This window comes from Odontesthes bonariensis, chromosome 18 (genome assembly GCF_027942865.1).
Source record: "Odontesthes bonariensis isolate fOdoBon6 chromosome 18, fOdoBon6.hap1, whole genome shotgun sequence".
Classification (NCBI taxonomy): domain Eukaryota; kingdom Metazoa; phylum Chordata; class Actinopteri; order Atheriniformes; family Atherinopsidae; genus Odontesthes; species Odontesthes bonariensis.
Genome location: NC_134523.1, coordinates 31,971,802 through 31,987,813, shown reverse-complemented (window position 1 = coordinate 31,987,813; position 16,012 = coordinate 31,971,802). Strand labels below are relative to the sequence as shown.

Below are 16,012 nucleotides of genomic sequence, written 5' to 3'. Positions count from 1 at the left end.
GCCGCACCGATCCGTCTGTCAATCTCCTGCTCCATTCGTCCCTCACTCGTGAACAAGACCCCGAGATACTTCAACTCCTCCACTTGGGGAAGGATCTCATTCCCGACCCGGAGAGAGCATTCCACCCTTTTCCGGCCGAAGACCATGGTCTCGGATTTGGAGGTGCTGATTCTCATCCCAGCCGCTTCACACTTGGCTGCGAACCGCTCCAGTGAGAGCTGAAGGTCACGGCCCGACGACGCCAACAGAACCGCATCGTCCGCAAAAAGCAGAGACCCGATTCTGAGGTCGCCAAAACGGACCCCCTCAACGCCCTGGCTGCGCCTAGAAATTCTGTCCATAAAAATTATGAACAGAATCGGTGACAAAGGGCAGCCCTGACGGAGTCCAACCCTCACAGGAAACATGTCCGACTTACTGCCGGCAATGCGGACCAAACTCTGACACCGGTCATACAGAGACCGAACAGCCCATATCAAGGGGTCCAGCACTCCATACTCCCGGAAGTAACATTTAGTTTTGATACCAGTGCAACTGCCATTGTCTCCTTCTCAGTGTGTGTTGTGGTGAGATCAGGTGACGTGCGGTGATGGCGGTGGCCCATCATGAATCGCGGTGGGCTTCTTCATATCGCGATATTTCATTTTTGCGGTTACCGCGACAGCCCTACTCCAAACCTCTCTCCAATTGAACTTGTGTGGGACAAATTGGATTGATCAGTCAGAAAAGTGCATCCCACAAATCAGCAGTCTCTCATATAAACTTAAGAAAGCTTGGAATGCAATTCCTGACACATACCTTAAAAAAACTTGTCGAACAAATGCCTTATAAATGCATACTGTTATTAAAGCCAGAGGAGGTTACTTTAAAGAAAGTAAAGTAAAAAAAAATTAAAAAAAAAAAAAAATAGTAATTACAATGATGCTGTTTATTTTGATGCACAGTTTACTGTCACAGTTTGGTAAGGGAGGACCCAGGTGCAGACACGGTACAAGAGTCAGAAATAAACTTAAGTCAAAAAAGCGCAGCAAAGCTGGAACACTGAAAAAACTAAGAAAATAACAAAACCAGACTGAACATGGACAAGGACTGACAATGAAAACCATTGATTGCTATGACAGAAAAATCATGGGAAGTAGGACGGGAAATTTTGACGGAGGATCTGACAAGGACTGAAAGGAACTAGGAGACTAAATACTGTGTTACTACTACTGCGAGAGTGATTAGTGAATGGGAACAGCTGAAGGCTCATGTATACTTCGCAGCAGTGTGTCGCAGTGAGCTTGTCGCAGACACGACGCAGTTATTTTTGATTTATGCCTTGAAGCACTGTCTGCGCTATGTTAATCCCACGCCACAACGCAAGAGGGACAATCACGAACAAGCTAGGATTGTGGGTGTTACGGTTACGGAGGTCATTCAACAACAATGGCGACTAGACGAATGCGCACTTTGATTGAGGTGCAGCTGATCGATCTAGAAATAGAAGAAATATTGCTACTACTGGAGCTGGCAGAGAGGGAAAGAATCGTTACGGTTAGCACGGTTAGCGTCAGCCGGTTAGCAAACCGGAAATACGCATAGTGTAGAACGGATGTAGAGTTGACCAATCAGAGGCCTCCTTTCTCTCCTCCCTGCGGCGATGTCTGCGGCACTGTCTGCGGTGAGTTACAATTTTGAGGAGGTGCACCAGAGTGTCTGCGTAGTGTCTGCGTAGGGGGGGGGGGGGCATGTCTGCGTTAACTGCGACACACACGCAGACGACCTGGTTTCCGAGTATAAATCAGGCTTGAGGATGATTGAAACAGGTGAAGGGAGTGGAGCTGACGACCGGCAGGAGGGAACTGAGGAAAGGTGAGGAAATGGGAAGGCCAGACTAAGAAAACTAAACAGACAAACCAGAAAAACACACAAAACATGGAACATGACATTTGCCAATTTGTACAAATTTGATCTTGCTTCCAAACTTTTGGATTGTAGTGTATGAGTGACAGTTCTGTCGATCAGTAGCTGGTGTTTAGCTCCTCGGGTGTTACTCCCATTTCCCCTCCGGTATTGAGCCATGTGCCTACTCCTCTTATCTGCCATGATGCCAGAAAGGAGGTTCCGTGTTATACACAGGCATCTTATTGACTGGTAGTCCCTTACATAATCAGAGTGGGTCCCATCCATTAGCAGCTGGTTCGTTTGTGCTGCCAATGGAGTGCAGTTAATTTCTTTAGCCATTAGACGTGTAGGGCATGTATCATGTCAGCATTCCAGCGCTCTGGATTTTATTCTTGGTCAGCTGAGTTCTCAGATCCACTTTCATACGTGTACCATACACCATGTGTAGGCAACGTGGTTCAGTGTCTTGCCAAAGAATTCTTTGACGCTTCCTCCTGAGCTACAGCCGCCCCATATGGTGTTCCAGTTTTGTTCAGTCTCAGCCCTGGGAGGGTCTATTTTCAACTTATAGTGTATCTTCTCAAATGGGCCAGAGCTGTAAGTTGTTGTTTGGCAGTCTCCTTAGGGATTTCTCTCTTCATTGCACCTTTCTAAAGCTCTGATAGCTGGCTAACCTCCATCCGTGTTGCCTTGATCTTGGCCTCCAACCTTAATTTCCATGTGGGGTTCTGCCCCATACTGCTCCTTGTGTTGTTCATCTTGTAGCTAAGCATCTCTAGGAGCACTGCAGCTGTGGTGTACATTAGCTTATTGGTCTCTGGGATGGTTCAATTCAATTCAATTCAATTCATTTTTATTTATATAGCGCCAAATACAACAAATGTCATCTCAAGGCACTTAGATAGTAAGTCCAATTCAAGCCAATTGGAATTCAATTAATTAATAATAATCATAATTCATAAAATAATCCAATTCGTTCATATGGAGCCAATTCAAAAATAATTTCCTAGCTAAGGAAACCAACAGATTACACTGAAAACTTTTTGTTTTTCGGTCCAATCTCCCGGCCTGAGCGTGCCTGAGGCGACTGTGGAGAGAAACGACTCCCTTTTAACAGGAAGAAACCTCTGGCAGAACCAGACTCAGGAAGGGTGGCCATCCGCCTCAACCAGCTGGGGTTTGAGAAGACAGAAAGGGGGGAGGGGGGGGGGGGGCAGCACTGTAACACCATTCAAAGGATATCTGTTGGAACAGGGAAACACGAGTTAATGACCACAATAATATCACATATACATAAAAAGAGTAAAGTGAGGAAAGGTGTGACAGATGAGGCCCCCCAGCAGTCTAGGCCTATAGCAGCTTAACTATGGGATGTTTCAGGATTACCTGAGCCATCCCTATTCAAGGTAAACACAAGAAACTTGTGCTAACGAAAAAATAAATAAATAAATAAATAAAGGACCAGACTCAGTAAGTAATTCCCTATACTCCCTATATAGATCTGCTCCTCACACCACAACAACCATCTTTTTACAGCCACAAGCTACCTCAGCCTCTCACCAACTGCACACCAGTCACAGCGGGGTGGGGATTCAAACCCTGGTTCGGGTAGGGGGTAATGAAAGTATAGAAGGTGCCAGAGGTGGAAGCAGGACAAGACACACTAGCAGATACAGCAGTCAAATTCACCTAAACAGTCCTATATTCACTAAAAATACCAGCAAAAACAAAGCCATACAACTCACCCTCACCAACTGCACACCAGTCACAGCGGGGTGGGGATGCAAACCCTGGTTCGGGTAGGGGGAGAAATAAAAGAGGTAAGATAAGCGGGAATGGGATTCAAACCCTGGTTCGGGTAGGGGGTAATGAAAGTATAGAGGGTGCCAGAGGTGGAGGCAGAACAAGACACACTAGCAGACACACTATCAGATTCAACAGACCTAACTATAAGCTTTATGAAAAAGGAAAGTTTTAAGCCTGGTCTTAAAAGTGGAAAGGGTGTCTGCTTCCCGGACATTTACTGGCAGCTTATTCCACAATAGAGGGGCCTGATAACTGAAGGCTCTGCCTCCCATTCTACTTTTAGAAACTCTGGGAACCTCAAGTAAACCTGCAGTTTGGGAACGAAGTGCTCTGTTAGGAAAATATCTTACAATGAGATCTTTAAGATATGATGGAGCTCGGTCATTAAGAGCTTTATATGTAAGGAGAAGAATCTTAAATTCTATTCTGAATTTAACAGGGAGCCAATGAAGAGAAGCTAAAACTGGAGAAATATGATCTCTCCTGTTAGTTCTCATCAGAACTCTGGCTGCAGCATTTTGGATCAACTGAAGGCTTTTCAGAGAATATGTGGGACAGCCCAATAATAAAGAATTACAGTAGTCCAATCTTGAAGTAACAAATGCATGGAGCAGTTTTTCTGCATCACTCTGAGACAAGATGTTCCTGATTTTAACAATATTACGAAGATGAAAGAAGGCAGTCCTAGAAACCTGTTTTACATGCGAGTCAAATGATAAGTTCTGGTCAAAAATAACTCCAAGGTTCCTCACTGTAGAACTAGAAGCCAAGGAAATACCATCTAGAGTAACTATATAGCTAGACAATTTCTCCCTGAAGCGCTCAGGTCCAAAGATAACGACTTCAGTTTTGTCTGAATTTAGAAGCAGACAGTTCTGAGTCATCCAGGTCTTTATGTCTTTAAGACATGCTTGTAGTCTGACCAACCTATTGGGTTCATCTGGTTTTATAGATAAGTACAACTGAGTATCATCAGCATAGCAATGGAAATTTATGCCATGCTGTCTAATAATGTTACCTAATGGAAGCATGTATAAAGTGAAAAGAATCGGTCCAAGCACAGAACCCTGAGGAACTCCATGACTTACTCTGGTGTGTGAGGAAGATTCTTTATTTACAAGAACAAACTGAAATCTATCAGATAAATATGACTTAAACCAGCCTAATGCAGTTCCTTTAATCCCAATAACATGTTCAAGTCTCTGTAATAAGATACTGTGATCGACCGTATCAAATGCAGCACTGAGATCCAACAGGACAAGCACAGACACAAGTCCGCTATCAGAGGCTAAGAGGAGATCATTGGTAACTTTCAGCAGTGCAGTTTCTGTGCTATGATGCACTCTGAATCCTGACTGAAACTCTTCAAACAGATTATTTCTGTGTAAGTGATCACAAAGCTGAGCTGCAACTATTTTTTCAAGAACTTTAGACATAAAAGCGAGATTGGATATAGGTCTATAATGAGCCAACACTTCTGAATCAAGAGTAGGTTTTTTAAGTAAAAGTTTAATTACAGCAACCTTAAAAGTCTGAGGTACATATCCTGTCAACAAAGACAGATTGATCAAATCTAATATGGAAGTGTCAATTAATGGGAAAACCTCCTTGAACAGTCTGGTTGGGATTGGGTCTAAAACACAAGTTGATGGTTTAGAAGAGACTATTGCTGTTGTTAGTTCAGAGAGATCAACTGGACAGAAGCCGTCTAAATACAAATCAGGTTCTAAAGATACTTCTAAAGCTGCTGTACTTGATGATACATCACTGATAATAGTGGGAAGGACTCCATCAATCTTCTCTCTGATAGAAACAATTTTATTAATAAAGAAGCTCATGAAATCATCACTGCTGAGAGTTAAAGGAATAACTGGCTCAGCAGAGCTCGGACTCTTAGTCAGACTGGCTACAGTGCTGAAAAGAAACCTGGGATTATTCTTATTCTCTTCTATCAATGATGAATAATAAGCAGTTCTAGCTTTACGAAGGGCTTTCTTATACGTTATTAAACTATCTTTCCAGACTAACTGAGACTCTTCTAAATTAGAGGAACGCCACTGTCTCTCCAGCTTTCTTGCAGTCTGCTTTAAAGCACGCAGCTGTGAATTATACCAAGGAGCCAACCTCTTCTGACTGATTACCTTCCTTTTCAGAGGGGCAACATTGTCCAGTGCTGTACGCATTGAAACTATAGTGCTGTCAACAAGAGAGTCAAGTGCTGCTGGAGTAAAGTTTAGGTAGTCGTCCTCTGTCATATCTGCACATGGCAGTGAAGAAAAGGATGATGGAATTAATTCTTTAAATCTGGTTACAGCATCCTCTGATAGACACCTTCTATACGTAAATTTCTTCTCAGAAACTGTATAGTCAAGTAATGTAAACTCAAAGGTTATCAGAAAATGGTCAGATAAGACAGGGTTATGAGGGAACACTGTTAACTGTTCACTCTCAATGCCATAAGTCAGCACAAGATCAAGGGTGTGATTAAGGCAGTGAGTCTGTCTGTGAACACTCTGAGAAAATCCAATAGAGTCCAATATAGAATTAAAGTTCATATTCAGGCTGTCATTTTCAACATCTACATGAATATTAAAGTCACCCACTACAATGACTTTATCTGTACTCAGCACTAACTGGGATAAAAACTCTGAGAATTCAGACAGAAACTCAGAATAAGGGCCAGGTGGACGATACACAACAACAAACACAAGAGGTTTCTGGGATTTCCACTTTGCGTGGGAAAAACTGAGAATCAGAGATTCAAAAGAGCTCAAACTAATCTTGGGTCTGGGACTGATGAGTAACCCTGATCTGAAGATAGCTGCCACTCCTCCTCCTCTGCCTGTGGTTCCAGGAACGTGAACATTTAAACAGTCAGAGGGAGTTGCTTCATTAATGCTAACATGATGCTAACATGATCCTCCTGCTGCAGCCAGGTTTCCGTAAGACCAAATATATCAATATGATGATCACAAATCAACTCATTCACTAACAGAGACTTCCAGTAGGTATAGTATATAGTGCTACATTCACATCTTCTAGTAGACTTTCAACCGACTAAATGACTACAGGAGCACTCCAATCATAGCAAAGTGCTTTGAAAGACTGGTTCGCCACATTCAAAACAGCATCCCAGATACCCTGGATCCACTGCAACAAGTTGGCTTCAGACTCAATTGCGGCCTCCCTCCATCACTCCCCCTCCCACTTGGAAAACAAAGACTCCTACATCAGGATATTCTTTATTGACTACAGCTCCGCCTTCAATACGGTCATCCCTCACAAACTCACTCACAAAGTATTCGCACTTGGTCTGCATCCCACCCTCTGTGACTGGCTTCTAAACCTTCTGACAGGTAGACCTTAGACCAACTTTATTACTGCATAGTATGGCAGCACAACAGCCTTGGACCATAAATGCCTGCAGAGAGTGGTTAAGACAGCCAAAAAGATCACCAGGACACCATTGGCCTCTCTGCAGCACATCTACCCTTGCATAGTCCACAGGAGAGCTGCCTCTATCCTCAGGAACCACACCCACCCCACACAAGCAGTTCACACTCCCACCCTCAGGCCGGATATTCAGGAGTGTAAAAATGTAGGACATCACGGCTCTCTCAAAAACTCTTTCATTGAAACTGCCATCAGACTCCTAAACAGCAGATAGCAGCCATGCTATAGACAATATTTCAATATCTCACTGCTCCTGTCAGGTTTGGGTGTGGAAGGGAGGACACGGATGCGGACTTACAAAAAAAGGGTGATTTATTTAACAAAAAACAAAGTACAAACAAAAGGCGCGGCAAAGCCGGATTCAAAAACTAAACTGTGACAAAACCAAAACAAAATCACTTGACATGGCATGGAATAAATACTTAACTTTAGCCGGGCAGGTTGGGACAGACAGGTCATGAACACTAACAAAGGCAAAGATCCGACAAAACTGAAAGGGGAGGCAGGAAACTAAATAGGGAGTGAGAGTGATTGGGGAGTGAGTGCAGCTGAGGGAAAAAACACAGGTGAAGTGAGTGAACTAATAAACAGAGTGCAGGGAAACTAAAGCATGACAAAAACTAAACATGGAGTGACACAAACATAACCTAAAACATGAAACTAAAAACGTGAGTCCATGGGTGTGACAGAGCCCCCCCTCAAGGGGTGGATCCCAGACAACCCCTAAGAAATCCGAGGGTGGGAGGGAGGGGCTCGAAGCCGGTCAGGCCGGGGACCAGAAACGGGTGTGTGGTACCGGCTTCGGGCAGCAGGAGGCAGTGGTCTGGCGGACGCCCAGACCGCAGACGGCATAGCCGGAACAGGCAGTGGTCTGGCGGACGCCCAGACCGCAGACGGCATAGCCGGAACAGGCGGTGGTCTGGCGGACGCCCAGACCGCAGACGGCATAGCAGGAACAGGCAGTGGTCTGGCGGACGCCCAGACCGCAGACGGCATAGCCGGAACAGGCGGTGGTCTGGCGGACGCCCAGACTTCCGTCGGCGTGGCGGCAGGAGACGGCGGTGGTCCGGCGGACGCCCAGACCCCCGATGACGTGGCAGCAGGCGTTGATCCGGCGGACGCCCGGACCCCCGATGACGTGGCAGCAGGCGGTGATCCGGCGGACGCCCGGACCCCCGATGACGTGGCAGCAGGCGGTGGTCTGGTTGGCACCCAGACTTCCCTCTGCGTGGCGGCAGGAGACGGCCCGGCGGACGCCCGGACCCCCGATGACGTGGCAGCAGGCTGTGGTCTGGATGGCACCCAGACTTCCGTCGGCGTGGCGGGAGGAGCCGGGGACCGTCCCACGGTCGGACGGACCTCCGACGGGGGGGGAGCCCCCCCTTCAAGGGATGGATCCCAGACATCCCCAAAGTCTGGGGGTGGGAGGGAGGGGCTCGAACCGGTGAGTCCATGGGCCCCATGGGCTCTGAGGCTTGGTCAGGCCCGGAGGCCTCGTGGTCGTGGTCAGGCCCTGTGGCCTCTTGGTCAGGCCCTGTGGCCTCTTGGTCAGGCCCTGTGGCCTCGTGGTCAGGCCCTGTGGCCTCGTGGTCAGGCCCTGTGGCCTCGTGGTCAGGCCCTAAAGCCCCTTGGTCAGGCCCTAAAGCCTCTTGGCCAGGCCCTAAAGCCTCTTGGTCAGGCCCTGTGGCCTCTTGGTCAGGCCCGGAGGCCTCGTGGTCGTGGTCAGGCCCTGTGGCCTCGTGGTCAGGCCCTGTGGCCTCGTGGTCAGGCCCTGTGGCCTCGTGGTCAGGCCCTAAAGCCTCGTGGTCAGGCCCGGTGGCCTCTTGGTCAGGCCCTGTGGCCTCTTGGTCAGGCCCTGTGGCCTCTTGGTCAGGCCCTGTGGCCTCTGGAACGGCTGGGGCCGGGGCCAGCTCTGGGACGGCTGGGGCCGGGGCCAGCTCTGGGACGGCTGGGGCCGGGGCCAGCTCTGGGACGGCTGGGGCCGGGGCCAGCTCTGGGACGGCTGGGGCCCTGGTGACTGTGGCTGAGGAGAAGCTGTACAGCATGGTTACCTGGTGTGGCTCCAAGCCGAAAATGTCCTGGGTTGCTGAGCGCTGCACACTCACGACCTCTGCCCAGATGTCTGCCACATCCGGCAAGTGCTGGAGGACCTGTTTGTTTATAAAGAAGTCCACCAGGTCATCAGCCACGTTCAGTTGTTGCCAGGAGGTGCTGTCCCGGGCCAAGCAGCACCAGAACTTTGTGACCAGCTTCCAGAAGGCGTTCTCGTCCGCCGCGTCCATTTCTGGTCGGATCTTTCTGTCAGGTTTGGGTGTGGAAGGGAGGACACGGATGCGGACTTACAAAAAAAGGGTGATTTATTTAACAAAAAACAAAGTACAAACAAAAGGCGCGGCAAAGCCGGATTCAAAAACTAAACTGTGACAAAACCAAAACAAAATCACTTGACATGGCATGGAATAAATACTTAACTTTAGCCGGGCAGGTTGGGACAGACAGGTCATGAACACTAACAAAGGCAAAGATCCGACAAAACTGAAAGGGGAGGCAGGAAACTAAATAGGGAGTGAGAGTGATTGGGGAGTGAGTGCAGCTGAGGGAAAAAACACAGGTGAAGTGAGTGAACTAATAAACAGAGTGCAGGGAAACTAAAGCATGACAAAAACTAAACATGGAGTGACACAAACATAACCTAAAACATGAAACTAAAAACGTGAGTCCATGGGTGTGACAGCTCCTACCTCAGGAACTGCACACACTGGACTTGATCTCACTACTGCACCTTGAACATTTCTATTGCACTCTGTTGATCTACTGCACACATGCTCAGTTACAGAAGTGTTACTTTCATGCAAAATACTCCACTAATTCTCTACCTCAGGGAACTGCACACACTGGACTTGTATCACCTATTGTATTTTTGCAGGTGCTGACCTTTTATTTTATTGTGCCCTTTCAATCTAAATGCATTCTTGCAGACAGCAAAGGAAGAATCTCGTTGTACAGGAATGTGTTTCTAACATGTATTGTATATATGACAACAAATTCTTGAATCTGAGTCTGAAAAGGTAAGTGTTAAGGTTTTCAGGGCTTGGTACCCATTGTCAGATGGTAGGGATTATGATGTATCCCCCTGACCTGTCGTCCTAGCTTCCCTTGCTGTAACATCTTTATTGTACCTCGTCGGTGTCTTGTTGTGACAGCAGAATCAGTTTCCGAACACTGGGTTAGAAGTTGTTTCTTAGTTAGTTTAGATGTTGGGTTTCAAAGTATCGATTGTTGGAATAGTAGCATTCCTACGATGTGAGATTCTCCACTCTATTCCATGAATATCCAGTAGCCCACTTACCAGCAGTATGTTCTGGTCCCCCCAACACCTGATGTCCGGCTTCAATTCTGTGTCTCTTGCTCATATTATTATTAAGGTTGCTGGAGGCATGCCCTGACCCAGACAAATGCAACGATTATCAATTTTAGGAGGACCGGGAATAAGCCAAACACTATTTCTATCCTTGGAGAAGAGTTGAACTACAGATACCTGGATGCAACCTGGACAAGGCACTGAACTGGAAATACAACACTGAGGCAGTCTTCAAGAACCAAAGATCAGACTCCTCGAGGAAGCTAAGGTCCTTTCATGTCTGCACCAAAATGTTGCATATCTTTTACAAGTTTGTGGCAGAGAGTACAGTCTACTTTGCAGCATCTGTTGGGACAGCAGCATCAGAGCCATTGAGTCAAAGAAACTGATAAAGAAGGTTTGCTCTGTGCTGGGGACTGCTCTCCAGCCCCTGGAACTAATTATAAAAAGAAGAACGCTGCACAAGTTGATGAACATAATGAACAACACTGCACACTCTCTGCATAACATTGTGAACAAACAACAGCGTGTTTTCATTGAAAGGCTTCCTCAGCTCCACTGCAACACAGAACAATATAGGAGGTCCAAACTGCTACTAGTTAATTACAAATTAGTAAGACTGAATCACTTACTGAGTAGTTGAAGACAGTGGTGTATTAAGGATAGTAAATGTTGATTTATAGTACAGTTTTTAGATACCCTATCATGTCATGGAATATATGCAAACTATGCCATTTGTACTTTTTCATAGTTGTCATCAATTTTGCCCAAGATTTGTATGTATTTTTTAGGTTACAGTCTTACCATTTTTCCCGTTTACACACAATTTGAAATAATTTGCTTCCATTCATAGAATTGCTGAAAGGCTTTCAGTTTTTGCAGAAGTATGCATGATCGCTTACATTTTTTGGAACAATGTGTGATGTAGCAGTGTTTGTTTATTATTCAATCATTTTCATCCTTCCATACCAAGATAACTTAAATGTTCAAATTATGACTATATCACTATAATTATATTATAGTGAATGTGTTGTTCTCTTAAATATGCAAATTGTGGAAGTTGTGCAGTAGACAGGCATATGTAGACATACTCTTCTTACCAGTGGCATCCTTTTCATGCAAAGTATATTCCTGCTCTATTTTCATTAGCATCCATATTCATATGCATAACTGGTGTGTGTGTAGCTGTGTTCCTCATCTTTCTGCTGCACTGAGCTGAGCAGTGGGAACTGCAAACAGCACTCAGTGTTCCAACCCAGCAGCCTTTTTGCTTTTTCTTATCTATGTCACTGTGGTAGTCTTTGCTGCTATTGTGGGACTTATTAAAATCATGTGTTGTTTACAGCAAGCTTTCTGTTTTCCTCATTTTCCACAGAGGAGAGCTAAGAGACTTGAGGGTGAAACTATTTATATCAGACATAGCAATTTAATGTTGGAGGTTTGTATCTTTAGTCTTAAAATATTTGTGCTTGTTGTTTGGTGCAACACTTTTTCTGCCTGCGTGAATGTTGTGTTGATTTTCATTTTGCTTGATACTTTTCTTTTTGTCTTTGTTTGTGTCTTTCTTTTTTTGTAGCTTAACCCCAAGGGGTTAGCATGCAGTATTTTCCTCTCTGATTCTCATGCAAGTAGCTTTACATCATTTTAATGTTGTATTTGTCATGTAAGTTTTTCATCCAAGGAAATATATGATAGGAAAACACCCTGTCATAGTAAAACTGGCACGACAGCAACAGTTTGTCTTTGGTACTGAAACAAACAATTTATTAAAAGATCTGAAACACGTGGTATTCTATGACACAAAATCTGGAAAACAAAGTGTGGGGGGGGCTTTATGTACCATTGATGATTTAGCTTGATGTGTCTGTCCGATGGACTTTGATAGAGTATGTCTAAATGCTTGCACTTTGGTTTGAGTCATGTCAGGCATTTTGAGTATGCTTACACTGGATCCTGCGCTTTCCAAATTGAAACTAGAAAGTAAATTTGGGATTCTGTCTCGTTTGATGGATGTTTTCACCTTTCAAACTGACAGTATTTTCGTATTTTGTGGACTTTACAGAACAACTCCAGCAGCATACAGTGAGTCATCAGTATTAGTCATTATTAAACTAAAGTTAACAAAAGTTTCTCAAGTTTGAGACAAAGTATTAACATTGTATCAACAATTTATTAGAAAAAATCCCTACCTAACTACATACCCCTAACTCGCACACACACGTCTGTATGTATATATAGATATATATTTATGCATACAGATGTGTGTGTTTTTGTACCACATATTGTGGTGGTTATTGCTGATTATGTTGTCGTCCTTGGTAAGATACTTGAATGCAGTGGCGTGGCATGAGGGTAGTTACTGAGTGTATGCATGTGCTACTGCATGGGGTTTTGGAGAATAAAAGGGATTTCACCTACATATGCACACATGCTAGTTTTGTATTAGACACTTTATCAGCTAATGCCGTGCTTCAGAATTTATGCAAACATCCCACACAAATGCATTAGCTTAGATTTCAAATAAGAGATAAATCAATTATCATCCTGAGATTGTCATGCGTGATGATCTTATCAAATATCAACAGATCACATGTACAGTATCATAAACTGCAAACTCCATCATATAGCACACACACACAACTTTCTATGTTTTATCTTTTTTCATGTAATATTCAATAAGACCTATAAGACTAACAACTCAGATCTGTAGAGGGTAGGAACAGTTATATTTACGGTTGACTTGGCTCATATGGGCGCTGTTCCTGGTACAGATTTTCTGTGCAATAATATAACAACACATTTAAGGTCCTTCACAACAACAGTCAGTGCACCTAGTTGACAAGTCTGTCCTGTCCATATATATTTCTCAAGTACATTTTAGTACACTTAAGATAGGAAAACCAGTGCTTTGGCGATGTATTGTGAGCAAAAGCTTAAACAACTTGTAGACCAGAGTTTAATGAGATGTTCTTCACCTGTTCATTGTGTTTCTTTGTGTCAATGCTTCTTGCTAAATCCAGAGCTTGGTCAATCCTGACACGTCCAAAGGGCTTCCAAAAAATAGTTTTTCTCTAAGAGCTCTAAATCGTTATCCTCTATGATTGCACACAGCCTGCTAATGTTGCTGACACTGTATATCAATGACGCTGACAAACTGCTGTGATTTGATTGGTGTGATGCCAAACAGCAACTGGCTTCCCTTGGCATAGGCTATTACACTTTGGAAGTGCCACAACAGTAATCTCATTTGATTGGTTCATCATTCTTTTCTCTTTTTTCACCAAGGGATCTCACCACACATAGGCACTGTTTAACTCATTTCAGAGACAGCAATAGGAGAAAGCAAAGAGGAATCCTCTTTTGTCATTATTCTTTCTTAGACAATAGGCGAAGCCTGTGGGGTTTAACAGAACTTCTATTGAACTGCTGCTAGTCCTTCGTGCTTGGCCGACATTCACTACCTACACCTGAGTTTGGGCTTTTAGCTAATTTATCATTTGAATAAAGTGAGTGGGCCATTCTGGTTGATTAACATGCAGGTCCATTTTTATACGCTCTGTTTAAAGTCAGTGATTACAGTTAAGCTACATAGCACTTTCCTAACCTTCACACAGTTGATCCCCTGTACAGTTTGACAAACTAATTGCCAAAGAAGCCCATGGCCAGCAGGACTTGTTGGACTGAACCAACTGAAAGTGGTGTAGGTCTGGGTGTGTGGGATTTTTTTTTTGGTTTTGTCTTTTGGTTTTGGTAGTCATAAATATTTATACCATGAGAAATTTAAACTCAATGAAATTGAGGGACTTTAGTGTTTTATTACAGTTTTAGTTTTCAGACACTGGTATATAAAAAGGTTGGGGGGGACTGTCATGTTTGATATATTAAAAAAACATAGTTTGGATTTTCAACATAAATGCCAAAGAAATGTTGGCCAAACCCTCAGCCTGACTACTAAAAATTGTAATCTTTAACCAAAATATTTTATGTTGTTTTGTAGATTATCCACAATTTAGAAGTAATAAGAATATCCTGGTTGTAAATAATTGTTTCAGTACCAAGCCTGGTGCTCTGATATGATGCCATCAACTCTTTTCATATCAGACGTTTTGACTTTCTAAATCAGGAAAGACACAAGTGTAAAAATGTGATTTCAAATGGTTTAATTTAGTCAGCAATAATAGTAAGTTCTGTGAGTTAATGAGAAATTTTCAGTTCAACCCATTCTTGTCCTGCCTGACAGGTTAAAAGGTGTAGAAAAAACATCTTGATTTTCTCTTTCCCAATCCTGCATGTCTCATTGTTGTGACTAACAGATTGTGAATTCCACTGTAATTGTTCTCACTGGCTCTCATAGTAACTGAGGAATTCCTGTCTCCTTCATTCGAATCATTGTCTTCATGAACCAGTCCATGAAGTCCAGTATACTGTCTGTGTGACTGAACTTCTGTTGCCCTGGTTACTGTGGTCACCACTATAGTGCGTTCTGAATTGAGTTTACATTATGAAAGGGACAGCATGTTTATTAAACTTTGAAACATTCATATTGTTCAAATCTACGTGTAGTGTGAAAGAAATACCATTGTGATAAGCCCACCAAATTCTGCATCTTATTGAGCTTTTTTGGCTTTATTTTTGCTGTTATACTTCCAGTGTACCTGGGCTTCTGATTCAACCACACAGATTATGTCATCTCTTAAAGTGTCTGCACTGTACCGTCTGCATTCGAAAATATAAGGACATTTCATGGAATTTATTTTTTCATCTCTGGACAAGCAATCAGTTGATCTGTTCAAAAACAGTGCCTATTTAGAAAATATACTAAAACAGAAAATAAGAATCAAGACTGCCAGAAAATGTTTACTGCGAGGATCTGATTTTCTAACGCCATTATGACATGATGAGCTCTTGATGGCCTTGACAGAATACATTGTAGATTCCCATGATACTGGTGTTGAATTGTAATAGATCTTCGCTTTGCTTGGAAGATAAGCTTGAAATATCTCCAAGAACAATTCTCGCTGCTGGTATTAAATTTATCAACAGTGGTGCAGAAATTGCATCAAATCTGACTGATGGAATATCATGCTAAATGCTTACAAGCAGAATTATTCATATCCTTATTGATATTCTTGAAGAAATGATTGAAAATCCTTATAATATCGATCAATTGTGTCACCTTTATCTATTGTCGCTGTTTGAAAGAGGATCACATGTTGCTCGTCTAAATATGTCAAAAGCTAACTTTTCGCATGGTAAGTACTGAATTTTTCAAAAGTGCCTGTTGCAGAAAAAGTAATCATTTAATATGGTGTGATTTACTTGGTTGAAGTATCTGATTGTTGTTTCATCTGAATATACATTAATGAAACAGATCAATTGAGAAAATGCTCATCCACTATCAAACCCTGACAAGCAAGTCAGTATCATCTCTACCAATAAGAGAAAGACCACATGATATTATATAATACCCATTATAGCTTACATAAAACATCCAATTGGCCTGTA

At 43.5% G+C, this 16,012-nt stretch overlaps 1 protein-coding gene across 8 annotated transcripts in view; it reads left to right on the top strand.

The window, feature by feature from the left end:
* The window catches only part of epb41a (erythrocyte membrane protein band 4.1a), a 102,187-nt gene that overhangs the window by 59,209 nt on the left and 26,966 nt on the right, over positions 1-16,012 (top strand). For 6 of the 8 annotated variants that reach the window (XM_075449618.1, XM_075449621.1, XM_075449623.1 and 3 more), the window contains one exon: positions 11,883-11,945. The exons of the other annotated variants lie outside the window; for them this stretch is intronic. In XM_075449618.1, the coding sequence (XP_075305733.1) occupies positions 11,883-11,945 (63 nt within the window). The remainder of the gene's footprint in view (positions 1-11,882; positions 11,946-16,012) is intronic. 8 annotated transcript variants of the gene reach the window in all.